Genomic DNA, 10,393 nt, shown 5'->3' on the forward strand with positions numbered 1-10,393 from the left:
TTTGCTGCATACAATTAGATTATGATCTGTGTGATTATTGTTCTGAGACAAATGCAAAATAGTTCTAAAACCTGTCCAACCCAGAGAGACTTGAGGCAAGACTTATGAAAGCTTCATGCTACACACAGTAGAAAGTAACTTCTTATTTTAGAGAGAAGGGAATGGAGGACCAATCGTCCCATACCTCCATGCATGGCATCTATACGGATCTTTAGTCGGTTTGGCCCAGAGAGCAGTTCTTTCAATGCATTGAAATCAAAGATGTTTCTCAGCATCGTAGCATAAGCTTCCACTGAATCCACAATTTCCACTGTGAGAATAAGCGAAATGAAAAGATGGAACAGCATGTAACATATGTAGAAAGATTTTTTACTGCTGTAACCCTGCAAGAACTATTTTCAAAGGACAAGAATTGAGTAACTCCAGTACACCAGGGCTGTAAAATGCTACCCTATCCAATACTAACAGCTTTCCCGAGAGGTCCATGTTCTCAGTCCTATTTTACAGATGAGTAAAGTCTAGGCCTCACAGGGTAAGACACTTCTGCGCACAGCAGGGCTGGGACACCTGCAGGACGTCTGCTATCTGCGCTGCCCTGGTACTTCCCAATTCGTCACCCCGAAGAGGAACACTGGTGTCGTAGATAACAAAATGTAATGCCTACTTTTCTTCTTTTCCTTTTCCAAGGTCCATTGTCATCAAGACTTAATGGTAAAAAACAGGAAAAATATTCTTTTCAATGCATTTCTTTTCATAGGAGTTGTAAAGCAATAAAACAAATATGCAAACTTGGCATTGTTGTTCTTGTTATTTGATTTGAAGGGGTTCTGAACTTTTTTTTTTAATTAATTAATTTGAAAGGCAGAGTAAGAGAGATAGAGGTCTTAACATCCACTCCTCAAATGGCCACTATGGCTGGAGCTGAGCCCATCTGAAGCCAGGAGCCAGAAGCTTCTTCCGGGTTTCCCACATGGGTGCAGGGGCCCAAGGACTTGGGCCATTCTCTGCTGCTTTTCCAGGTGCATTAGCAGGGTGCTGGGTAGGAAATGGAGCAGCCAGGACTCGAACCAGTGCCCATACGAGATGCTAAAACTACAGGCCAGGGCTTTAACCCACTGCACCACAGTGCTGTCCCCAAATATTTTTAAAATATAAGGAGTTTAAGAAACCTCTCTAGTGGGGTTTTCTGACCACCAAGATTGTCTTCAAGATGGACCAAAGCACCTTTGTTGAGATGCAATTGTCAGCTTTCTTTGTGCATATTAAAAAAAAAAAAAATGCACTCCATGAAGTCGCAGCCCAGAGGCAAGAAGTCATGTTAGGGCAAAGTAGAACCGCAAGTCCCACTGCCAACCATCAACATGAACACATTTCTAGACATTTATCCTGTCAGTTATTGTAATCCCTTGGCGTTCCAGAATGAAATGTTAGCCACAGCTGCCCATGCAGGGGTTTCAGGGCAGCGCCCACAGGGTCTGACTAATTTTACTAATTTAGGGCAGATTTAAAAAAAAAAAAAAAGCAAAGTCCAGGCATGGGAGTCACCCACATTGCAGCTGGAATCCTGATTTTAGCACACCCTGACCACGTGAGCTTGAGGAGCCTGGGCCTTAACCTTTCCCTGCCTTTCTTTCCCCATCTGTAAGCAGCGACTCCTGACAGTGTGGCCCTCACAGGGCTATTGAGAGAGTAAAGTGGAATACAGACTGAGCACCCTAATCTGCAAATCGGAGATCCAAAATGCTCCGAAATCAGAAACTTCGGGGAGCATTTCAGATATTCAGATAAGGGACACGTGGCCAATCTGATCTATGCAAATATTCTAAAATCTAACTAACTCCAAAATCTGAAACACTTCTAGGTCCAAGCACTTGGGATAAGGAATACTGCAATGCATATGAAGAGCACCATAAAAGTTAGCTGTGATCCTCTTTCTGTCTCTCCCTCTCTCTCTGTAACTCTGCCTTTCAAATAAATAAATAAATCTTTAAAAGGCAGGGAGGGGGCGGCTTTATGGCATAGCCAGTAAAGCTGCCAAATGTGACGCCAGCATGCCTGCACCCACGTGGCAGACCCAGAAGGAGCTCCTGGCTCCTGACTTCAACCAGCTCAGCTCCAGGTGTTGTGGCCATTTGGGGAGTGAACCAGTGGATGAAAGACCTTTCTTCCTCTCTCCCTCTCTCTGTCTCTCCCTCTCTGTAACTCTGCCTTTCAAATAAATAAATCAATCTTTAAAAACAAACAAACAAAAAAGTAAGCTGTGACTGTAATCTCCCAGGTCTTCTACTAGAGGCTGTAGGTTGTCCAGGTATGGAAACTGGGGCCTTACCAGGTACAGGAGGGACTTACCAAATGCCAGGAAGCTGACCCCTGCCCAGGTCTCTAGACTTCCAAATCTAACTCCAGACCTGCCAACTGCTTAATGCACACAAAGCCTAGGGACCACCACCTTCCTGAAGCTGAAGACCCACTTTATTCAAACCCTGAAACAACATTTCTCAAGGTAGATGGAGGAGTAGACAGAAGGAAGAGGAATGGAGTGAACCTGCCTGTGAAGGGCTTGAACTTGTTTTCCAGGTCAAACTGCTGCTTCCCCAGAACACCAAGGTCTACTTTCAGGTCAGGGCAAATTGCATATTCTTCAATTGTCTTGCTGATTTGGAAAATTTTATCAGTTATTGCTTCTGGAGCAGGACCTGGAAATCAAACAGCGTACAGTGCATGATTTTGTGCAGCTCAGTTGCAAATACAAAGAATCCAAAGCTCAACAGTATCTCTTCACTGGCACACGAAGCATCTCATCAGGCAAGAGGCACAGTGCGGGGTTATTGTAAAAGGAAACCCTCTGTTAGTGGTGACTTGTGCATGGCTTTTCATATTTGGATATAGTAGAGTGTGAAGCATTGCACTGTCACCAAAAGGAAGCAAAGGTCCCTCCACTTGTAATAGATGACAGCCAGAACCCGAGCCTCCCAAGGCTTCAGATACTGGTTTATCTGAAAGAACATACAACTGCCAGTCCTAGAAATGACAGCAAACTCACCTCCATTGGAAATATTAAATTTGATTCCAAAATCTCCATTGGGCCCTCCGGGGTTGTGACTGGCTGTCAGAATGATTCCACCAATGGCTTTGATTTTTCTGATGATGCAGGACACAGCAGGGGTGGAGAGGATTCCATTCTGCCCAATAACCAAGCGCCCAATCTAGGAAGAGAAACCCAGAACACACCCTTTAACATCCATACATCCAGGGCAACAACTCACAAATACAGAACAATAGGCAGATGGGCAGAGAAATATTCTATGGGGCCAGAAAGGATCTTGGATCAGCAGCCACAGCTCGGATGTCTCCCTCACAGGGCTGAAGTAGAATCAGCATGGTGGAATGAGACCCTTCCCTCAGACAGTTCCAGGAACTGGGGAATTACAGCATAGTGTGTGCTGTGGGGGTACTGTATGGCTCAAGCAAGAAAACACAGCAAATTCAAAACAGCTTTTTCAGATCTGCCTTGTAGTTTGGATTCACTGAAAGGCTGGGAGAAAGCCACCATTTTTTGCTGAATGGGAGAGAGGATATAGGTTTAGCTAGGTACAGGTATTCTCCCCAAAGAGGAGGCTTTGGTAAAGTAAATTTTTCAAAAAGGAGAAAGGGCAAACTTTATACCAACAATATGACACAATGCATCTTATAAAATGATCTTTCCCGTCAAGCTTGAGCTGTTCCTATCGTAGGTTTCCTCAAAGCAGGACATACCTTCCGGTGCATGTTACGGTGTACCTGGGTGTACATGCATGTACGGCGGCCTGAGATAAGAATGCTGGGAGTTACTACCGAGACACCACTCAGAACCAGCGACATGAAAGGGCCCGGGGTGGGGGGAGGGGGCTTCGGTTGCATTCTTAACTCACCTCTCCATCCCTCCCATAGACAGTATCAGCACAGCTCCTACATCTTCCTTCGCTAAATCAGCAGTGATTTCTATGTTTCAACTTGACCCCAGGAGGAAAAGGAGAAGTGCTGTCAGTTCCTCTGACATATTGGAAACACCTGATTGCTATAAGGAACGACCTACCGACTGGGGAGTCTGTGCTTCTCCTGCACTTCCCCCTGTGCCAGAGGAAAGGGACAGGATGACTTTCAGATGCTACTGGCCACTCCTTTTTTTCCACCCAAGATAAAGATGGTTGAGGAAATGACTGGGTGATGGCAGATGTGTTTCTTGTGCTGAAGATACCAAGAAGACACTGGGTTTCCCTGGGGAAAGTTTCTCTGGGCTGTTAAGATGTGTTGCCCCGCCCCGCAACAGGTTACTGAGAACTTGACCCCTCCACAAATAGCCACCTCCCAGAAAGCATCTGGTTCATTTCAGTCACCTCCTTGCCCTTATATGTGTGGTCTCCAAATGCTTTCATTGTAGTAACCGCCCTAATGTGTTTTTGACCTGCTTCCCCCAGAAAACAGCACCAGGGCAGGTGCTGTCATTAGGCCCCCTTGCCGATGGGAGGAACCTGCAGATGGTGTGACATCAACGCTGAGGATTGCTGCTGAGCTGCTGAGGGCTTGCCAGCCCCCTCCCCACCCCGGGACTTGTGGTCCATTCTCACGTTGCTCCTCCCAGCCATCATTGTGGAGATAGAAAGGTCTAGAGTTGTCATCAGCCTACCCATTCCTTCATTCTTGCATCTACCCCACAGCAGTAATGACAGGCATTGTCGGAGAAGCACTGATGGATGTAGCAGATGCTGGGACAGATGGTGTGACAAGGTCACCCAGCCGGTCAGTGGCCAGAGCTGGGGAAGCACTGAAACCTCCTGGCTCCATACAATGTGAATGGTGACAGCTCACCCCCACCCCCGCCAGTAGTTTCCAGGTGTGGGTGCGATTGAGAGTAAAAGCCCATGGCCAGGCAGTCCCAGAATAGCAATAGTCTGAGCTCAGGGTGACAATTCAATCAGCCAGAGTGGCTGGTAAGGTTATCTGGAAAGTCTACTTGCACATCAAGCACAGGAGATTTTACTAAGATGTTGTACGTGTTTGGTGTGGAAGGAAAGGCTGCTGAATATTTGACTACGGCACCCAGGTCACCCTTAATTCTACCATTCCTGTGGTGACATCTTCTGCCAGCCATGGTCCTGGGTCAGGGAAAGAGTCGAAAGTCAGAGACAGAAGTAGAGAAAAGCGCATGGTAGCTTCCCTCTCCTGAGTCCAAGAAAAGGCTCATTAGGTCAAAGCACTCCTCTTCCAGGGCAGACTCTCTGGAGAATCAGCCTCAGGACTATCAAAGCCCCATCTGATGCAGGGAGATGTTGCTCCAGTATCTTCCTTCCCCCAAAGGTGCCTGAACCATTGTAAGCACTCCTAATTCCATCTCCCCCGACTCTCCCCTACCCAAACCGCCCTTGCTCTACCCCAGGTGAATCCATCCTGTCTACTCAAGCCCACCAGCTTCACTTTTCTCAACCATAACTTGGTGTCCCTCCTTTTGCTCAAAAACCTTCCTTGCACCACAGGATGCAGAAATTCCACTTCCAGGGACATATCTAAAGAACTGAAGGCCACACAAAACAGACACTGAAACACCCAGGTTCACAGCAATAGCCAAAAGGTGAGAACAACCCAGTGTCCATCAATACATGGACAGCTAAACAAAATGATGTTTGTGATACAATTTTATATCATGCAACCTTTAAAAAGAAGGAAGCCTGTCACACACTACCAATGGATGGACCTTGAGGACATCAGACGAAGTTAAATAAGCCAGTCACAAAAAGACAAATACGAAATGACTCATCTGTATGGAGTTCCTAAAGTAGCCAGAACCATAGCAACAGAAGGTAGAACGGTGGTTGCCAGGGGCTCCAGGGTAGGGGAAGCAGGGGATTGTTCAACAGACACACTGTTTCAGCTGGGCAAGGTGTAAAAGCTCTGAAGAGCTGTGGCACAGCAATGTGAACACAGTTAACGGTGCTGGACTATATGTTCAAAAGGCTTAAGTTGGAGGCTGGAGTTATGGCACAGTGGGTTAAGCTGCCACCCATGACGCCAGCACCCCAAATCACTGCACCAACTGGAATCCCAGATGCTCTGCTTCCAATCCAGCTCCCTGCTAATGTGCCTGAAACAGCAGCAGAGGATGGCCCAAGTGCTTGGGTCCTACCACCCACATGGGAGATCTGGTTGGAGTTCCAGGTCTCCGACTTTGGCCTGGATGATCCCTAGCCATTGTGGCCATTTGGGGGAGTAAACCAGTGTTGGAAGATTTCTCTCTCTCTCTCTCTCTCTCTCTCTCTATCTATCTATATATATATATACACACACACACACACACATACATATACATACACTGTCTTTCAAATAAATAGATCTTTTTCTAAAAAATGGCTGATACAGTTCACTTTATGTTGTGTTTACCACAATTAAAAATATTTTTGAAGTTGGTCACTACTTAAAGATGACATTGCAATCTGTGGTTATGGATGTGACTGAAAGGATGCACAAGACAATGTTCTTTCCAAAACTAAAAACAAAACCAAAAAAAGTAGAACAGAGTTCTAATACATGTGATATCATGAATGAATCCTGAAAACATTACGCTAAGTGAAACAAGCCAGATACAAAAGGACAGGTATCTTGTGACTCTATTTCTGCGAGGGACCTAGAATAGGCAAATTCATAGAGACTGAAAGCAGAAAAGAGGTTTCCAGGGGCTGGAGGGAGGGGAATAAGGAGTGACTGTCCAGGGGTATGTGGTTTCAGTTTGGGACAATGAAAATGTTCTGGGGACGGTGGTAACAGTCGTACAACACTGGGAATGTCACTAATGACACTGAACTGTGTATGGCACATACTCAATATGACAGCTTTCATGTTGTGTGCATTTTACCTGTCCTGGCTCCACTGTGAGATCCTGAAACAGCCTCAGCTTGGCCCTGGGAGCCCATCATGAACCTGCCTCTCCTGCTTGCCTCTTCTCCCACTACTGCCTTCTCATAACTCAGGTCTCGCCACCAAGATGAGTACTTCATTGTCTCCCAGAAAAGTAATAGCCAAACATGGCAAGGTGTGAACTTAGAAATTTCCTTTTTATTTGAAAATAGGGTTGCTGTTTCCCTATGTTCCATTAAAAAAAGAACAAAAACGAAAACAAACCTGTATTTTCTTTGTCCTACTAGTAATCATACACATGGTTCTGCTCTCACTTCTAAACTCACCTCTGAGGACAGAATGAGATATCAATATTCTAAATGGGGCCCACCAAAGTTTCATTTTGTGCATTAAAATGTCCTGTAAAAGCAGACAGCTATGCAAATAAGAACAAAGGGAAACTCCTACTGGAGACAAATTATATTCTAGGATTCATACACGCACCAGATAAAAGTATCCTCAAGTGGGGGAGAAATATAACGGTCTCCACTTAGCTCTCCAGGCTGCAGAGTGCTCCAAGGACTGGCTCATGGGTGCAGTGGGCACTGACAAAAGTGAGGAAGTAACTTTTATGGAAATCTGTAGCAATAATTATCCTAGATTTCCTCCCTGCTGTCCTGCCCACCATGAAAGGGGTGTTTAAAGTCGCTGGAATTTAGGATATGTTAGGAAAAGAAGAAATCAAACACTTTAGGATTTCACAGGTTTTATCAGATTAAGGTGCTTTATCGCTCCACTAAATGTTTCAGGTAATTCAGCTGGGCAGCATGACTGCTTTAAATGTAACACTCTTTTAAATAAGGAATGTCCTTGACAAGCCTTGAAAATATTGCTGGGGGTGCCACAGCTCTAACAAATAGGCACTTACCATATTTAGTCAATGATTACCACTTAAATGTATTATTTAGCAAACCTGCGGACAGTAAATCTGAGGCAGTCTATGGGGTCTGCGGAATTATACATTCCCATCACCGCTTCCACATGCTTCAGCTCCACACAAAAATGAAATGAAGCTCAATATATCACAGCAGAGGGGACAGTGCACCAGACCCGTTCAATGGTAAGGATACCTGCAGAGAAATCAGGTTCCACTCACTCCCTCTCAAAAGATGAAAAGCATCTTAATACCATTCCCTCTGCAGCTCTCCTTAAGAGGAAATTTATGGCATGTCCCATTTTATCTTAAAAATGTGTATGCTTCATAATAATTTCAGATTTGAGTGCTGTTTCAGCAATTTTTACATGAGAGGCATTCAGATTCAGATTCAGTGAGCATCAAAGGCAAATTCTCATCACAAACACAAGGTTTGACAAACATTTTTACATTTTAGTTTTTTTTTTTTTTTTAATTTGGTTTTCGCAAACACACCTGCTTGGCAGGTTATTAAGACTGAAACGAACACCTAACACATTTGGCCACAACACAAAATTCAGAACCAGGATCTAACAGACTTTTTTTTTTTTTTAATTTACAGGTACTGAAGAACTGTGCACTTCAAATTACTGCTACGCGTTATCTAAAACACTAAAAATATAGTTTGGGTCCAGCTGAGGACTTTGCAGAGCCAAAACAGCAGTGAACGGATGCCCACCTCCCGGTAATCAGCAGGCTGTGCAAACTGGTGGATCATCGAGATCAATGTTTTCTGGTGCAATATTCTCCTGATTTGCTTAATCCAGTCAATGTGGCTTTTCATGACGCAGAGCTTTAGCAGAGCCTGCTTATATTATAGTCTTACAGGAGTTATTATCACTACCCTGCTGCACAAATTCACCGCACACAGGGCGGCTTTGTGCCCGGGGTCATTATAAGCAGGTCCCCCTGCACCAGGTCCTCTTGAACAGCTCACACCTAACATTTTCCAATCCGCTCCTAGCATTTCTGCATGACTACCAAGATCCATAAACAACAGCTTGCCCTGGCTTTTGTTTTCCTGTTTGACAAGTGACTGAACTTCAACAAGGAAGCCATTGAAAGAAGACAAAATCCTCCCCTCTCCACCATTCATTAGAGCCCTCTTACATAGGCTAGGGGTGCCCCTTGGAGCTAGTTAGAATGATAAAGATAAAACAGCTGAAGGCTGCTTTAAATGTCTAAAAAGCAACAGGTAGTTTTTTGAGCGACAGGGACAGAGCACAACACATTAAGAAGCTGAACCTGCATTCCTGTATCCCTGTATCCCAACGTGACTGATGGAATTTCTGGAGCCTTGGAACAATATACAATCTCTGAAGTTGCAATGCAATTTAACTGAATGTTAGTAGAATTGAGGTGTCAACCATAGACAAAGCTTTGCTTATTTGTACACTTCTGCAAAATTAAGAGGTTATTTGGAGAGCCAGGAACACAGTAATACTTATCGTATACCAACCCCATTGGCTGCCGCCATCTGCAATATTGTTTCTATTGCCGATTTATTAAAATACCGCCCATCTCCACCAACCACCAGTGACGATCCCTGGCGATCTTTTAGGTCTATGGAAAAGAAGATACTCTGGATGAAATTCTCCAGATAGCATGGTTTGTCCTCGAAGTAATAGGTTTTCTTCCGTAATCCGCTCGTTCCTGGTTTCTGGTCATGGTAGGGAGCTGTTGCAATGGTCAACAGAGGGAGAGGACCTTGTTCCATTTTTCTGTATGTTCCGGAAATCCATCCATCTGAATCACTCATCTTTCATTTCCACCACTTGGCTCGGTGAGCGTGTCGGGAGAGTGGATAAGGGTCCCCCAAATGCTCTGTCCAACCTGGAGCTGCAGCAGGGTCCTCTTGGGTAAATGAAAACCAAGGTTTTGCCAGGACAGTCACTCACAATGAGAAGGCTTGGTTGATTCCTTGGTGTTGATGCCCTTTTGAAAAAGTGAAGGGCCACACGCCCACGCACACCCACCCACACAACAGCCTTTCAAAGTTGTTTTCCTGAAGACACTCCTGCCAGCGCAGCCCAGCCAAACACCCCTCAATTACTTTTGCCTCATTTCCCCGTGAAGGTAGAGATCACTCCAAAGACTGCTGCCTGTAACAGACTTCAGTTACAAACACCAGGTGGCTGCCAGCGTCCACGCTGCAGCCCAGGGCAGAGGCGGAGCAGGATCACGAACCAGACACCCTGGTGTGACTCTCACTCCGCCAGCCACCCGTGGAACCGGAGCCTCTCTGGGCATCCGTCTCTGGGAAGGCCATCTGCAGCTAAAGTCGATCCGTGCCTCCCCAGTGAGAGAAAGGTCAAGCTTAAAATGGAAGGGAGGGAGCTCAGTTACCTCTGGTTTCCTGACATCACCATCATTTTGTTACTCATGGGACTTTTTTTTTTTCTTTCCAAATACAATCCCAGGTAGAAGAAAAGACACGGACTAATAGAACCGGTTTATTCACTGGCCATGAAAGATTTAATATAGTAGTATACAGTTCTAGAAGAATAGATCACCCCCGTGTATGCCCCTAGTGATCAATAAAACAAGCTGGCC

At 45.2% G+C, this 10,393-nt stretch overlaps 1 protein-coding gene across 1 annotated transcript in view; it reads right to left on the reverse strand.

Moving 5' to 3' along the window:
• PGM1 (phosphoglucomutase 1) overlaps positions 1-9,965 on the reverse strand; it is a gene marked incomplete at its 5' end in the record, with an annotated part of 56,334 nt that extends 46,369 nt beyond the window's left edge. Inside the window, 4 exon segments of the mRNA NM_001082316.1 lie at positions 185-310; positions 2,550-2,696; positions 3,044-3,206; positions 9,300-9,965. Coding sequence (NP_001075785.1) covers positions 185-310; positions 2,550-2,696; positions 3,044-3,206; positions 9,300-9,557 — 694 coding nt within the window.
• Between the last annotated feature and the right edge of the window lie 428 nt (positions 9,966-10,393).

The sequence above is a fragment of the Oryctolagus cuniculus genome, chromosome 7 (assembly GCF_051225735.1).
Source record: "Oryctolagus cuniculus isolate XC-2025 breed Fujian yellow rabbit chromosome 7, ASM5122573v1, whole genome shotgun sequence".
NCBI lineage: Eukaryota > Metazoa > Chordata > Mammalia > Lagomorpha > Leporidae > Oryctolagus > Oryctolagus cuniculus.